The 17,684-nt window shown below is 44.8% G+C and overlaps 1 protein-coding gene across 5 annotated transcripts in view; it reads right to left on the bottom strand.

The window, feature by feature from the left end:
- Positions 1-17,684, bottom strand: part of ENDOV (endonuclease V) — a 164,671-nt gene that overhangs the window by 47,443 nt on the left and 99,544 nt on the right. For 4 of the 5 annotated variants that reach the window (XM_078778966.1, XM_078778964.1, XM_078778963.1 and 1 more), the window contains exons 6-8: positions 17,536-17,604; positions 5,329-5,457; positions 3,996-4,284 (exon numbers count right to left, since the gene is read on the bottom strand). In XM_078778966.1, the coding sequence (XP_078635092.1) occupies positions 4,165-4,284; positions 5,329-5,457; positions 17,536-17,604 (318 nt within the window). In that variant the 3' untranslated portion in view covers positions 3,996-4,164. Of the gene's footprint in view, positions 1-316; positions 366-502; positions 4,285-5,328; positions 5,458-17,535; positions 17,605-17,684 lie in introns of those variants that run through there. The other variant, XM_068115793.2, reaches the window with a different exon arrangement.

The following is a 17,684-nucleotide window of genomic DNA, read 5'->3' as shown; positions in this document are numbered from 1 at the left end:
TTAGCTTCCTAGCTCATAGGCAAGTGTGCAGATCTCGAGGCAGGTCTGACAGCTCCATCTAGTATAACAGGATGACTTCATGGATAAATTACCTCAAAAACTCATGGACAAATGAGGTAACAATGTGATGTGACTAACAGAGAAATTATCCCCCTACACTCCCCCAGCACCCCTACACTCCCAACCGTATCTCCACCCCACCGCAACCACCCACAGCCATCACCCCCCCCCCCCCCCCCCCCAAAGCTCGTCTGCCTGGCAATTGTAAACCACCCACAATTGACCTGCTGACAATGACGATATATTTCGAACTTACGGAGACACTGTAAACATCACAATCGCTGCTCTTCCATGAGGCTGGATACCTGTAAGAAAAAAAAAAAACATTTGTTAAAATTATGCTGTTCAATTATCTACGGAGACCAATCATCATCTTCCAAAAACATATATTTAAAGAAATTCAGAACGACCAACTTATCAAAGATTGCTTTTGCTGTCGCACCTCTGAGCACCAAGTAATGCAGGAGCTTCCATTCCGTTCACACTCCGCAGTACCATGGTTCGATTGGACAGTACCTCGGGCAAAGCTCCTGCAGTAAATAACCAGTCATTCTCACGTCACCTGTAATGAAAAATCCAGCGCAGCAAACCGCTTTGCAGGATGGAATATGTAGAAATGAGGATTTAGAGCTACACCTGACCTGGTGTGAAAGAAGCAGATTACAAGGACGCTCGCTGCACTATAAACCGAGCAAATAGTCAAAGGGGAAAGTTGACATAGTAACAGTGGACGTGTGCACCAGACACCAGTCTCTCATTGGTCGCTGCTTGGCACGATGCTGAATATGGGACCCTCAGGTGATGACGGTAACCAACCAGCTAGATTGCCCTTCCTTACCTGGCCGTGGCATCCCTGGCTCTCCCTCTCATCTCCCTCGCGATCCAACTTGTTGACATTTCCATTGACACGAGCGTGTCCGTATTTACGCGTTTACAGTGTTTACAAAAGGCACGGTGTGTGGCAATGGCACCATTAAATCTCGCCGACTTTCATCCCACGAGGAATCTCGCCACGGGTGTCGTGACCGAAGGTCTCTGGCAACATCCAACGACTGGCAACATGAGGGTTGGAGATGCTTCCAATTTCGGAGAGATTTCAAACCTCATGCTGGCCTGATGAAAAGAAACCTTGGGCTTCATGAGTCTCCTTTTCATCAGACGACTTCACAGATGCATCACTCATTATTTGTGAGATTATAGTCTTCTACTTATTTAATTACCAATATAGGTTGAAATTGTTCAAGGTTTTGGGAAGTTTTTATGTCTATTTTTAAACTACCTGTTTTCTCACTGTACAGGTGGGTATTTAGAATGTGATTTTACCAATAAAGGTTGAAATTGTTCAAGGTTTTGGGAAGTTTTTATGTCTATTTTTAAACTACCTGTTTTCTCACTGTACAGGTGGGTATTTAGAATGTGATTTTACCAATAAAGGTTGAAATTGTTCAAGGTTTTGGGAAGTTTTTATGTCTATTTTTAAACTACCTGTTTTCTCACTGTACAGGTGGGTATTTAGAATGTGATTTTACCAATAAAGGTTGAAATTGTTCAAGGTTTTGGGAAGTTTTTATGTCTATTTTTAAACTACCTGTTTTCTCACTGTACAGGTGGGTATTTAGAATGTGATTTTACCAATAAAGGTTGAAATTGTTCAAGGTTTTGGGAAGTTTTTATGTCTATTTTTAAACTACCTGTTTTCTCACTGTACAGGTGGGTATTTAGAATGTGATTTTACCAATAAAGGTTGAAATTATTCAAGGTTTTGGGAAGTTTTTATGTCTATTTTTAAACTACCTGTTTTCTCACTGTACAGGTGGGTATTTAGAATGTGATTTTACCAATAAAGGTTGAAATTGTTCAAGGTTTTGGGAAGTTTTTATGTCTATTTTTAAACTACCTGTTTTCTCACTGTAGAGGTGGGTATTTAGAATGTGATTTTACCAATAAAGGTTGAAATTGTTCAAGGTTTTGGGAAGTTTTTATGTCTATTTTTAAACTACCTGTTTTCTCACTGTAGAGGTGGGTATTTAGAATGTGATTTTACCAATAAAGGTTGAAATTGTTCAAGGTTTTGGGAAGTTTTTATGTCTATTTTTAAACTACCTGTTTTCTCACTGTAGAGGTGGGTATTTAGAATGTGATTTTACCAACAAAGGTTGAAATTGTTCAAGGTTTTGGGAAGTTTTTATGTCTATTTTTAAACTACCTGTTTTCTCACTGTACAGGTGGGTATTTAGAATGTGATTTTACCAATAAAGGTTGAAATTGTTCAAGGGAAGTTTTTCAAGGGAAGTTTTTATGTTGTTTTTTGTTTTTTTGTATACAAGATTGAGGCTCGTGTAAGAGCTAACATTAATCACAAAAAGACAAATGAACACACAAAACATACAATAAAAGGAGTGGGAGACAAGATGGGGAGAGATAGGGAAGCACACAAGCACAACACCAGAGAACAAGGAATTCGGGAGATCTGTGGGAGGGAGAGGGCTTGGGGGGAGGAGGCATGGGAAGGGGGGTGGGGGGTGGGAGAGGTATAAAACACATGGACTCTGCTAGAACTTCCGGGAAAGAAGTCGGTAATTAAAAAAAAGTGGATCTGGGAGTAGCCGATGATTTGATACAGGTATGCACGATTTACACTGAGATCTTCCTCGAGACACACAGTAGGTACACACACCGTAAAATAAAAATACAGTTTTGACAAAATGTACAGCTTAATGTACAGGTGGGTCTATAGAATGTGATTTTAAAGTGGTGTTAAACTTCTTTCATGAAAGCAAAGATTGTATTGCGTGTAGGTAAAACTTTAATGAAACATGTCTTATTGCTTACGTAATAGAAGTACTTGCGTTCTACTATGTACTTAAGGTATTGCTAGGGAGAGGGCGGAGCTTGGACTATGCATGTGTGTTTGCCTGAACTTTGCTTCTGCCTCACACTTTCTTGCTGAGGGATGGAGCTTTTCGTGCCCTCTTGCTGAGGAGAGGGCAGAGCTTGCATCTAGCAAGCAAGCAAAGTCAGATGGAGATATTTAGACATATATGTATGTACACACACACACACACACACACACACACACACACACACACACACACACACACACACGCACACGCACACACACACACACAGATTTATTGGTCAGAGTATTCTCTGAGAGGTGCGTGGTCCGAACCCCGGCAGAATGGATACCAAAGGCTAGAAATTATACTTGTGTCCTTCTTTGCTTGCTTGAGACTCAGTATTTCAAAGGATAGATTGCATGGTCAAACATCCACAATTTGGCAATACCACCACAAACTTTGATGAGCCTCATGTTCTCATCCTGTGTGGAAGTTCCTCATAAGGAAACATACAGTATGCTGTATTATATTGTCCAACTAGAACGCCACTCAGTAGAGCGCATACTCCCGCCGTGGGTCAAGTTGGAATAATACGATTTGTTTAACATCCCCTCTCCCCTAAACAATAAATTAAAAAGAAAGTAGGCCCTGTCAGAGAATTTATTTTGATATATCTCGGAATTAGAGGAGAAAAACATCATTTAAGAATAAGAATAAAAGCTTTAATGCAGTAAAACAGAAAAAAAAATTCCCAAAAAAATTCCTGGATCCGGAATAATATCCTGAGCTTCACCAAAAACTAATCAATTCTTCCTTATCCCAAGGGCAATCATCCCACCAACTTTCATCCAAATCCGTTCAGAACTTTTCCAGATATCTTGGTCACAAACACACGAACATACGAACACACACACACACACACACACACACACACACACACACACACACACACACACACACACACACACACACACACACACACACACACACACACACACACACACACGATCGAATGCATTACTCCCTAGCGGGAGTAATAAAGATGATCAGAACAAAAGTAGTTCAAAAAAGTAGATCAATAAAAAAAGTAGAAAGTAGTTCAAAATACCTTGTATTTATTGATGTTACGTTTATGACTGGGTTTAAGAGAAGAAAAAACACCGAATTACAACCAAGAAAGATAGTTACAGGTTTAAAATGACCCAGGTCACAATTCGTCGATTCGGTAGCTGTACTCCATACCCGGAAGTGCTTGCTTTATCCTTCAATCCTTCCCATGTGGCTGATCAGCTGTGCTGTTGTTGGCACCGAGTTTACTCCTCTGGTCAACACTCACCCCACCTTGCTTCCGGAGACGAAGAAACTCTCGTGAACGAATGTCAGCCTGTGGGCATCAAACTGCACATCACCCATCAATGCCTTACAGTTCTCCTAGCTTTCCCCAAATAACTATCTGACATTCTCAAATCGCTTTTCCAATACTATTTCTCCTCTACATATGTCTTTACCTCCGCCACCAAAGGTGGATGGAGGTTATGCTTTCACTCCTGTCTGTCTGTCTGTCTGTCTGTTTGTCTGTTTGTCTGTTTGTCTGTTTGTCCGTTTGTGAACAAAATATCTCAAAAAGTTGTGGACGGATTCGGAGGAAACTTGGTGGACCGGTTTGTGTGTGAAACGGAAGAATCGTTTAGAATTTAGATTTTACTGAAGATCTGAATGTGGATTCGCATACAATAATTGTTTAATTTTTAAGCGATTCTTCACCATTGAGAGATCGGGTGAAAAGCGATATATAACATGATATTTAAAAAAGGTTATGGACGAGTTATGAATAAACTTGGTGGACGAGTTGGTTTGGTGACAAGAAAAAGCCGATTAGATTTTGGTTTAGGTCTGAATCCAGATCCGGCCTATCAGTGGGATACAAAATAGAAACTGTTCACCTGGTGGAGGTATGCTCTCCACGGAGTGCCATTCTAGTTTTCTCAATGCATTCATCCTTAGTTTCCTCCATATTGCTTCAGAACCCTCATTACCTCTATTCTGTCTACGACATCCACCAGCCTGTGGGTATACATTGCCACAAGTTGTTTTTTTTCGAAAGGTAATTTAGCCAACGTTCATCTTCAATCGCATTATTGGCTCAAACTTTTGGGAAGACACTTGCATTTTCCACCCTGCTGAAACAAATCAGGAGGGAAGGTCAAATCATGAACCCTCAACCTCTCATCTTTTAATAAAGTACGCCCATGGTTTCTGCGGTCCTTTGGCTCCCACTACACGACCTGCATTTTTTTTTTCTCACCATTTTAGTCCATCTGTTGTCTTGCTCTTCCATAATCCACCTCAATTTTGATTTGCCTTTGTTACACTGTTGCCACTTCCCCCACCACCCTGACTTTTCTTTCAGCTCAACAAATATCCTCACCTGCCGAATTGGTTCTGGCACTCGGTAACGGAAGCACGCAAGGGCGAGTCGGGTTGCCGTGTCCAGTGATATGCGGTGACCGACAGAGATATACACCGGGTTGGAGCAGCCAGAGCAGCCAAGCAGGGCCTGCAACAACAAAAAGGCCGATATTCAGGTTTTGTTCCTCAACCAGATCCACCATCGTCTGCTGCGCCCCCGATTGCTCTAGATCATGATGAGGGTGAACAGCTGTCTTGAACATCTAGAAGGAAGAATGAGATTGAAGAGAAGATGGAAGTTGCAGGTTCCACAAGTGGGGAAAAAAAGAACGAATGAGTGGAGCAGAGCAGTGATCCTGGATTTAGGTACTCGTAGTTTCACCGGAAGGGGATAGATGGTAGACCATGTGCACCCTGTAGAAAACTGGAGGGGGGGGGGGGGGCAAGGCATAAGAAAGAGCAGAGGGTGCACGACCAAAAAAGAGGTGGTAGATGACAAAGAGACCACCGATTAGTCAGCAAAGGGAAAGTGATAGACGCACAGATTCGTGCTAGCTAATTCCAATAATCGTGAAGGCCTTGGTTTCCACAGCGTGAAGCTGAGCATGCTGTGAGGCAGGCGTGCCACCACAGTGGAGGGAGCAGTACTCCATCAAGCTGCAGATGAAGCATTCGTAGGTGGACAGGAGTTCAGGTGTGCCAAGAAAGGGCTTTGTACTACAGAAGATGCTCAGTTGGTGACTGGTTTGGAGGCCAATGTTGAAATGTGATTCGCCCAAGAAAAATCATGGCTGATAATGAGACCCAGGAGTTGAAATGACTGCCACACGTTGGCTATGAGAATAGATTAAGTCAGTAAGACATGTGTGGAGTTGGCCTTGGATGCCATAGGCAGAAAGTTCGGAGAGCAAGGCGGGATGCCAGACAGAGTGTATCGAAAGCTCAATATATGTCTAGAGAGACGTTCCTGATCTCATATCTGACATTGAGGGCCTCCATCCATTGTTGGGAAGCAGCCTGTTGAGAAGTAGAAACAGCATGTCCAAGGTAGAGTGACCTGGTCTGAATCAGAATTGGTGATCTGAGATGAGGCCATCAAAGAAAAGGATGGATTTCATGACCCTGTTGATGATTGATCTGTTGTTTAGGGGATCGGTTCTTGCACCTTGCTTATGTAATGCAGCGATGTTGGCTGATTTCCAAGCAGACGGAATACGACCTCGAGCAAATGATAGGGTGAAAAGAACAGAAAAAGGAAGTGCAAGAGCAGCAGAGCAAATTTTTAGGACATCTGAGCCAATGCTGTCGAGTCCAGTTGCAGAATCAGAGTGGAGAGTTGCCAGAAACTTCTCCACCTTCTCAGGTGTAAAATACATGAAATCCAGGATCAGTTGGGTGCGACTCAGTAGGGTGGATACAGAGAGCGAGGGGTTGGGGGGACAATATTTGGAATCAAACACTTGAGGCAATCAGCCTTCTCACGAGCGGAGTCGGCTGTGGTGGCATTTAGAGTGAGAGAATGGATTGGAAGGGAAGCATACACCAGAAACAGATTTAACAAGTGTTACATATTTATGTGAATGTATGTGAGTTACCATTCAGGTCTTTGCTTATCCCTGTGTAGTAGATTAAGGGTTGTTGTGGTTGGAGGGTCAGGAGCCCTTCTGAAGAAGTGTCCGGAAACGGAAGTGACCGGAAACGGAAGAAAAAAGACACGAGGAAGAAAAGCGACGAGTATTCTTCTTCCTCGCCCCGCTCCGACGAAAGGTGGGATCGACCTTGCGCTGCGTGGAAAAGCGGCGTTCCGAAGCCCGTCTGGCGCGAGGAGTTACCGGGACGTGTACCTACCCGGTGGAGACGTCAAGTTGACGTGGGGCCGTGCATCGACCCCGCGTCTGGCACCGTTCGCGGCACCGTCTAAACAGACGCGTACGGGTCGCACGTTGGGGCCTAACACGCCTTGCAAGCGGCGTGGGGCTTTTGGCTTGCTTTACCGTACCCGCTTCGCGTGGCCACGAGGGGCTGCAGCCGCGGTGCCTGGTGCGATACCTGCCCGGTGGAAAAACGTCCACCCGGGGCTCGTTCAACCGCCCGAGTGCGGCGACGCCGACCAGCATCTTGGTCAGGAGGGGCCCAGAGACATTGTGAGGGGCAGAGACCAAAAGGGGGTCGTGAGTACAGAAGTGGACACACATATATAAGATGGCCATCTTAATCATATAGGGAATTGATTGTGGATTGGGAATTGTTGATGGTTGTTTGTGGTTGATTGCTCGGGGAATATATCCGTGATTGTATCCTTGAAATTGTACGATATCCTTACCCTGGAAATATATCATTGCACATCAGTTTCTCTTGGGTGGAATTCCTAGGGATTGCGTTGCGAAAGCGCATATAGATAATACTACTTTCTGGCGAAGGTCCTCTCACGGTCCGGGGTTCACCGAGACCAGGTAGTCACCGAGGGGACCACGTAACAGAATTGGGGGCTCGTCCAAATTACGATTTGCGGCTTCGCAATTGGGTCTACGTCCTGGATCTAAAAGTGTATTTGTATAAAATAATAAAATAATATTTTTATTAATTAAAATTTATTAATTAAGTATTAATTGGTAAATTTTTGGGGGAAATTGGGGTAAAGTCTTGGGTGAAGGTTAACAGGTGTTAACGATAGTCACCATGGCGTTTGTGGCACAGAACTTTGCGGTAACACCGAGTGAGGCACAGTTCCGAGCGTTACTAAAGTCGGACCTCTTGAAATTGGCCAAACATTTTAACTTGGAGGTCCGAACTAATTTGAGGAAGGCAGAGTTGCAGGCCACGGTGATACAATCTATGGTGGGATTAGGAACATGGGACGAGTTAGCCTGGGAGTGGCTACCCGAAGAACCAGAAGACGTTGAGCTCCGGAAACTGGAGTTACAATTACGGAGCCAGGAACGGATCAAAGAAGAAGAAAGGAAAGCAGAAGAGAGGAGAGAAGAGAAACAAGCAGAGGAAAGGAGAGTGGAACGAGAACTCCAGGAAAGGTTAAAAGAAGAAGAAAGGAAAGCAGAAGAGAGGAGAGAAGAGAAACAAGCAGAGGAAAGGAGAGTGGAACGAGAACTCCAGGAAAGGTTAGCAGAAGAAGAAAGGAAAGCAGAAAAGGAAAGATCAGAAGAGGAAAGGAAAGCAGAAGAGAGGAGAGAAGAGAAGCAAGCAGAGGAAAGGAGAGTGGAACGAGAACTCCAGGAAAGGTTAGAAGGGAGAAAAGCAGAGGAGAGGAGAGCTGCAAGGGACCTCGAAGCAGAGGAGAGAAAAGCGGAAAGGGAATTAAAGGAACGTGACATGGAGCTTCAGCAAGAAATCAAATTCAAGGAGCTGGAGTTAATGAGAGAACGGGGAGAGGCACCACCCTTGCTGACGGGGTCGACATCTAACCAGAAAACCTGGGATGTGGGCAGACATGTGAGGCTGGTTCCACCGTTCAGTGAAAAGGAAGTCGCGAAATTTTTTCCACACTTTGAGAAAGTGGCTCGACAATTAAACTGGCCGGAGGAGGCCTGGACCATACTAGTGCAAAGTGTGCTGGTGGGAAAAGCTCAAGAGATTTATTCGGCGCTACCAATGGACCAATGTGCAGATTATGAGGTACTGAAGAAGCACATCCTCAAAGCCTATGAGTTGGTTCCGGAAGCTTACAGGCAAAAATTCAGGAATGCCAGGAAGAGGGAGAGTGAGACCCATGTGGAGTTTGCCAGAGTGAAAGAAAACATGTTTGATCGGTGGTGTGAGTCAAAAGGAGTCGGGAAAGACTTCGAAACATTGCGTGACTTGATCCTGGTGGAGGAATTCCAGCAGTGTGTCCACGAGGACATCAAAGTGTACCTGCAGGAAAAGAAAGTACCAAAGTTGTGGGACGCAGCCACCATGGCAGATGATTATGCCTTAACCCACCGAATAGGGGTCCACAAACCTAACTCCTCGCCTAGACTTCAGCAGGGGAGTTATGGAACACCCGGTGCGGAGAACGACCTTACATGGCGGCGGCCTCGAGATGATTATGGGGACAACTATGATACCCCACCTGTTCGAAATCAGAGGGATGCGGGCCCAAGACAAACTTATAGTTCAGGGGGCCCGAGGCAGACCACGAGTTTTTCCTCCGGGCCTACTTGCGCTTTTTGCAAGAAACCTGGACACTTGATGTCCAGTTGTTACCGCATGAACAGGGAAGACCCAGAGCGGAGTCCGACTATTACGACTCCAAATGCAATGGCCATTGTGAGAAATCGCCATCAAAAGGGTTACCAACCATTTATTTCAGAGGGGTTTGTGTCACGGGATGGAGCCTCGACTAACCGGAGACCGGTTAGGATATTGAGGGACACAGGGGCACATCAATCTTTAATGCTTGAAGGCATTTTGCCATGGTCCGAGGAGACGGCAACGGGGAATAGTGTTCGTTTACAGGGGATCGGGGGCGGTGTTAGTGCTCCACTTCATGTCATCCATTTGGAGTCCGATTTGGTGTCAGGACCGGTCACCGTCGGTTTACAAGCCACGCTTCCTGTAGAGGGTGTCTCTGTGGTTATCGGGAATGATTTGGCCGGGGGTCAAGTTTATGGTAACCTGAGGGTTGGTAAAGAGCCCAGCAGGGAAAATAACACCACACCAGCTCGGGATGGCGACAAAAGTGCCAAGTTATTTGTAGGGGGACTGAACTTCAAAACAGAGGAAGAAGTTCTGACCTCTGTCTTCAACAGATATGGGCCGCTGGTGGAAGTGCGGTTGGTAAGAGACAGGGAAACGCAACAGTCAAGAGGGTTCGGCTTTGTCACGTTTGCCAGCACAAAAGACGCCAGAGAGGCAGAGAAGAATTGGAATGGCAAGGATTTGGAGGGTCGGACCATAACCGTAGGGAAGGCATTTCGTAGGCGTCGAGAGGTCTACAGGAGAGGACAACTGGGCGGTAGTTTTGGTGGTGGCCGCAATCAATATTATTATGGAGGCTCCCTGAGTTACAGCAGCTCCCGAAGGAAGGATTGTCAAAGTAGTGGCCGAGAAGGAGACCGCTATTCATGGGACTACAGGGACAAGTGGTCCCACCATAATTATTAGGGAAGTTCTGAGAAGTTGAAGCACTGAATGCGGCGGAGCCGCCGAGCCAAGATTCCTACACGGATTAACCGTGAACGCCGTTCCTAAAGGCGTCCATGTCGTGAACTTTCATGCACGGACTAACCGTGAACTCCACGTTCCTCAAGGCGCCCATGTAGAGAACTTTCCTGCACGGACTAACCGTGAACTCCACGTTCCTAAAGGCATCCATGTAGTGAATACTCGGCTTGGCCTCCCGGAAAAAGTGCTATCGAGTGGCTTAACTTTGGATCTTTGATCAACCCCTTAACCTTCATTCACAAGAAACTGACGGTCAAAGTCAGAGGGTCATGAGATGGAGTTTGATTTGGCAGGGACAATGTCGTTGCTGGTGCTTAGTCCAGAGTGAGTAATCTGGAGGGGTGGTGGTGAAATTTTGGTTGCTTTATTTTTAAGTGATAACTGTGCCCGGGGGGAACTGATAATGTGGGGGGGTTGAGTTATCTGGTTTGTTTCTCCAAATTGGCCGGCAAATAAAGTTTTCGCTGGGTTCAAACTTTCTTTCTGGAAGGGGGGGAGTGTTACATATTTATGTGAATGTATGTGAGTTACCATTCAGGTCTTTGCTTATCCCTGTGTAGTAGATTAAGGGTTGTTGTGGTTGGAGGGTCAGGAGCCCTTCTGAAGAAGTGTCCGGAAACGGAAGTGACCGGAAACGGAAGAAAAAAGACACGAGGAAGAAAAGCGACGAGTATTCTTCTTCCTCGCCCCGCTCCGACGAAAGGTGGGATCGACCTTGCGCTGCGTGGAAAAGCGGCGTTCCGAAGCCCGTCTGGCGCGAGGAGTTACCGGGACGTGTACCTACCCGGTGGAGACGTCAAGTTGACGTGGGGCCGTGCATCGACCCCGCGTCTGGCACCGTTCGCGGCACCGTCTAAACAGACGCGTACGGGTCGCACGTTGGGGCCTAACACGCCTTGCAAGCGGCGTGGGGCTTTTGGCTTGCTTTACCGTACCCGCTTCGCGTGGCCACGAGGGGCTGCAGCCGCGGTGCCTGGTGCGATACCTGCCCGGTGGAAAAACGTCCACCCGGGGCTCGTTCAACCGCCCGAGTGCGGCGACGCCGACCAGCATCTTGGTCAGGAGGGGCCCAGAGACATTGTGAGGGGCAGAGACCAAAAGGGGGTCGTGAGTACAGAAGTGGACACACATATATAAGATGGCCATCTTAATCATATAGGGAATTGATTGTGGATTGGGAATTGTTGATGGTTGTTTGTGGTTGATTGCTCGGGGAATATATCCGTGATTGTATCCTTGAAATTGTACGATATCCTTACCCTGGAAATATATCATTGCACATCAGTTTCTCTTGGGTGGAATTCCTAGGGATTGCGTTGCGAAAGCGCATATAGATAATACTACTTTCTGGCGAAGGTCCTCTCACGGTCCGGGGTTCACCGAGACCAGGTAGTCACCGAGGGGACCACGTAACACAAGGCACCACCAGGTTTTAGAGGAGGGAGAAAAGTTTGAAAGTTCATTCTTGAGGGGGGACAGATGTTGTATTCTGGCTCTCCTGAGATTGGACACATACTTGTTTCGGACTTTTTAGAACGCACTGAGATTGTCTTCGGTAGAGTTTGCTTTCCAGGAAGAGAAGGCAAGTTGTTTCAGAGCAACTGCCTCAGCACAGGATGCAGTGTACTATGAGCGGGAAGTAGGATAATTGGAGCGGGAAGTAGGATCTGAGAGATAGAGAGAGAAGAGTAGGATAATTGAAGACGAGATGGGATGAATCTATGCATAAGAGAGTAGGATTTTGTGCAAGAATTCCCAGACTAAATTAATATGAGTGGTGGTAGATATAGGAAACCAGTCTCGAAGAGAGTTAGCAGGTGCAGTCCCTGCCAATCTGGCTGAGTAAACTGCCCGACTCGCTACTGCTGAAGCAGCTCTGAGAATAGCTAGAGATGTTGACTCTGACAAGCATATGATCAGATGAACCAATTGGAGCAGCGAAAGAGGTGGAGAAATTTACAGGGAAGTTTGTCATCATGTCCAGAAGGGAGGATTTTTCTATGAGAAAATTCCAGGTGGGAAAGTTTACAGATTGAGTAAGTCCCACAGTCACAGAAGTACTTTGCTGAAGTGCCATGGCTGGTGAGAGAGGGACCAACACCCAACCAATTGGCATGGTGACGATTGAAAACACCACATATTACGAAGAGAGAGTCGGGATGAGTGGTTAAAAGTTGGTCCATGTTGTCTGAGAGATAGAGAGAGAAAGTAGATTGATTCGCCACCATTTGGAGGATGGCACAACACAGATACACAGAAAAGGTGGGAGCGGCATCATCCACCCGCATTCCCTTCTACTCCCGCTATTTCCTCACTCCTCACAAAACTTTATCACTTCTCTCCCTCTCTCCACCCCCCCCCCCCCCTCCCCATCCCCAAACCCGTTCCCGCTCCGTCATCGCGTTCCCTTCCCGATTTATCTTTGCCATCAATTTCAAAAGATTCTGTCAATCCAAATGCAAGGACTCATACGACAGATTAATATCCGACACACTTAGCCTCAGTTAGGTGAGCACACTTGTCAATTCTTCTTCCACTTCTACTTCTTTCATGTGCAGCATATGGCTGCGCATAGCATCATTTGCTGGAGGCACAGCTGTGCTACTGATGCAGTGCCCCCTGTGGGTTAGAGCAGGAATTTGAAAGTTGACTTGGGTGCAGGCAATAGCTCGCCTACTTTAGCAAAGAATACAGTGGGATCTTAAACGCCTACCAATAAATGGCAAACATATTGATGAATCACATATTGATGATGCAAACATATTGAAACATATTGACGATTCAGAAATCTACAATGAAAACTTTTATATGGAACAACGTTTATAAATTTATTCACAAAATCACAATAATTAATACAGAAAATAGAAAGGAGAGAACAAAATGGATCCACTTTGTACCAATTTGTTAAAGTTCATTTTAGGGCACCATCTTCTTCTGGGCACATGGCTGGCTCGGCCTGATGTTCAACCAATGTTCGGAAAGTAATTTCTAATTTGTCCATGGTGCCCGTGAGAGGTCGCCTACTCTCATGGGCGGACTGGCCATAGGGCATTTGGGCAATGCCCGGTGGGCTGCGACCGCTGCGTAAAAAATGGGCCGCTGGGCTGGATAAAAAAACTGCTGGAAAAAAAAAATTGTCACGGAAAACTTCTGCCTCCATCTCCGGGGATTCCCCGCTAAAAATCAAAAGGTCAAAAGGGCATTATAATTACTAGCAACGGTAGGTCCCAATGAAAAGGCAAAATATCAGAAATTGAAGGCTTTTTTATTTTACACGATTTATATAAACATCCGTTAAATCATATCACACGCAAATCATCAAAATCTAAACAGTATTTGTAGAATTTCAATAAAATCCACATCACTGTGCTCCGAGACTGGTGTGCAGCTGTGTCACGATCTTGTTCACCAGATCTGTATTCCTCGGACTGCCTCCGAGACTGGTGTGCAGCTGTGTTACGTCCTTGTTCCTGCCTCCGATTGTCCTCGTCTTGGCGAGCCTTCGTTCTTGCAACAGCTTCCTTGGACGTTTTCGTTCATGAAGCTTTCCGTTTGGTTTGGGAGGCATTTTACCGGTTTATCTGAAACGGTACCCGCCCAGTAACACGTACCAGAGAAAACAAATCGTTTGCGCAATGGGCTCTCCGATATTCGATGTGTTCACGGTTTGAATTACGTAACGTAACGTTTGTGACGAAGTTTGTGACTTTTGTGTTCACGGTAGTGTTTGATGTGACGGTGTGAACGTAATTTCGTAATGTTTTTCGTTTTTATTTTCGTAATCGTTTAATGAACCTTTAATGTTTAATGAACGTTTAATGTTTAATGAGCGCAAGAATAATGTTTAATGATCATTAAATGAATGAATGAATGAATGAATGATTGTTATGAATAATGCCATGGCGTCGCGTTGGCAGCAGTGACAATATAAAAATGTTTGCCAAGAATTTCAAAGAGAGAAAAGGAACGTTTATCAGCAATGTCGTCTATCCTGAAGTTCTAAGCTGAAGAAGAGGTACCGTACAAAATCATTCAATTCTTTTTCCTAAAAAAAAGCGTACAGTTGATATGACTAATCACGATTTGAAACACGATGGAATAATATTTACCGATATGAACAGTGATGTGGTTTTTAAAATTGAAATTGTAAAAATACTGTTTAGATTTTGATGATTTGCATGTGATATTTAACGGATGTTAAAATAAATCGCGTCTCCCAATTGAAGCCCCGCCCTTAGGGCGGGTACCATTGCTCTTAAGTCTTAATATATAATGGCGATACAACAATTTTTACCGCTTTGCTTTGAAGAACGGGAATGAAGGGGGAGGAGCGTGTTAATATGTCTGGTTGAAGGTTTTGGGCTGTGAGGGGGTTTGAAGCCAGATTTTAATATTACAGCCTCCATGTTGGTGCTCGTCATCACTGCGATGCGAAGCGAAAGACGCCTCAGAGCTGTTACATTCACAATCGCGATGTCGTATGTACTCCCGAAACGTGTTTCCTTCATTGTAAAAACTACCAAGTCAGCAGTTAAAAGGATTTTGAGCCGATAGGCCTAGTAAGTTTAGATAGGTCTACTGACTACTGATCTAGTATTGATAACAATGTCGCGAACTGACTTACGATGCTAAATTGGACACTATTGTGTAAATTGGTCCAACTGAATAGTGGACACTATTGTGAGCAGCATTGAGCAGCGGTTTGACAGATCAGCAACATCAACATTGCATGCTGATCTCTCACTTCTTCACCCAAGGAACTTTGATCAAGTGCCATCGGGAGCTATGGAAGAGCTGCATAAACATTTGCTGAGATTTGATGATGGTGTCACTGTGGAACAACTACGAAAAGAACTGCAAAGCCTTGGAGAACAATAGTCAACACTGAAACAATCAGTAGCAGATGCTTATACAGTGCAGGAGGACAGTGAGTCTGAACAGGACAGGAAGACTCTGTCAAGTACATGTAAGTCATGTAAAGCCTGTCCTCTCTGCTGCTACAAGGTGCTCCTCAAGTTGAACCTCTTCACTGATGCCGACAAGAGCATTGGGCTTGCCGACAAGCTGCTGCTAACGCTGCCTGTGTCACAAGTGGCATGTGAACGGTCTTTCTCTGTTTGAAGAGAATCAAAAGCCGTCTGCAAAGTACAATGACACAAGAACATCTTGAGGCGTTCATGTTGATGTCTGTGGAAAAAGGGATCCTGGCCAAACTTGAAATGAAACTAAGGATATCATTGATGGTGTGGCTGCCAGAAGCAGCGAACTGCGCAGGCACCTACTCTCTCAGACATGACATGTGCTCGTGTTTCTGAAAATAAATGTAATTTTTAGTGGATTTTATTTAGGTTTTTTTTTTTCAAGCATTTCGTCTATTTTCTCAGATAAGCAACATATAAATGAATAATGGGCCGACCTAGGTGAAGGATGCCCGGGCCGGTTTTAAGACCCAGTCCGCTACTGCCTACTCTTCGCGAAGGACACCGTGCGATCTTCAACGTCTACCAACTAATGCCAGCAGACGGGACGTCCAGTTTAATGCCCATCCGAGGGATGGCCCACGCATTGATGAATCTCCCTGCCTGTGAGACACCAGGATGACAGTTTATAGCTGGGTCTTGATTTAAACCCAGGCTATACAGCGCAGGGGTGAGTGGGCATACCTCTGGGCAATCCTTCCTGCCAGCCCAGCAGTCCCTCATGGATGTATAACACTTGATAATCACAAAGCAGCATGGTGGGGACAAGATGTGATTTCAACACAAATATGTCTTTGGTGAATGGAAATCTGTGACAAATTGTGACAACAAGGTGAATTTGCATGAGCCAATAAGCAAAGACGGGAAATACAACATCACTCGGCAGGTGATATCCATTATAATAAATGGGGGACCCAATGAAGCACATTTTGTGGTCCAGGATAAATCCATGCATTGATACAAAGAAGCACTCAATAAGTCCTCATTAAACTCTTTGTTCGTGTAGGAATTTAACCCCTAAGTAGCACATATTGAAATCCTATTTTGTGATGGGCAAATATCCCATTCTATAAAGTCATTTTGTGTGGATGGCTGAACTCATCTTTGTCAAGTTTTTAGGTTTTATATTTTTTAACTCTAGTTTTAAAATGTAAAAGTTTTGATTTTGTTGATTTTGCTAGTCGGTCAAGCAACTCCACTTTCAAGCTTATAACTTTTTTCTGTCTCTTGGGAGCAGACACAACTCCTGCACTATTCTTATATGTTTAGAACCCATGATTGAATTGAAACAATAAGTGTTAAATTGAAACAACAAGCACAAAATTGAAACATTAAAGCACAAAAGTTCATGAGCACGAAGAATTGACAGCAGGACAAGGCCATGGGACGAGAAGAAAGATTGAGGCCCAGGACACGCTGCGCAGATGGACTCGCGCAGGAGATTGTGGGTAGGGGATTATCACTAAGGGGAATGTGGGGAGATGGAGGATGGGTGGATAGTGACGGTTGTTTGTGGGGGATCGTCCATTGTTAGTGGAGGAAGGTTTATGCCCGCAAAAACCGCGTTTAGCTGGAGCACAGGGGCCGCGAAAGTAGAAACTACACATTTTTAGAACCGCAAATAGCTGGGCTCCGCGAATTGCAAATCTGTGAATGTCGGGGTTTTACGTACAGTACTTAAAATTGCTTCTATAACTGAAATTTTGGCCTTACATTTCAAACACTCGTACTATCAACAGCTGAATTGTAATTTTCCCCCTGTTTGCGTCTCTTCACAAATTCCAAAATGCATGCAATAAAATAATTTTTTTTAAAGGTTTTGTCGGTTAAAAAACAGGATATTTTCAAACTTTTCCACAACAATTTTAAGTGGATATGAGGTATTGTTTTCTTTCCTTTCCAAAAATTCCAAACCAAATCTTTCCAAATCCTTCACCAAACATGCACAAACACGACCAAATGTATTTAAAACTGGTATCAAACAGGTTTCCTTTTGCAAACATCACAGCCATGTCACGCATGTCCAGGTATACGTATACTAGGTACCCCGCGTGTCTCACTGCTTAATCAAATTCGATTTCACTCACCGTGCCAAGGGTCTTTCCTGAGATGCCCACCAATGGGAATGAATCACCAGCAGTTTTCAGCATCTTCACCTGTACAGGCACATGTGGAGACAACACAATGAGCAACTGCAATTAAAGATCGTGTATACACTCCATTGCCAGGTAGTAAC

The sequence above is a fragment of the Myxine glutinosa genome, chromosome 5, assembly GCF_964187855.1.
Source record: "Myxine glutinosa chromosome 5, kmMyxGlut1.1, whole genome shotgun sequence".
Taxonomy (NCBI): Eukaryota; Metazoa; Chordata; class Myxini; order Myxiniformes; family Myxinidae; genus Myxine; species Myxine glutinosa.
This window is presented reverse-complemented; position numbering and strand designations above follow the sequence as displayed.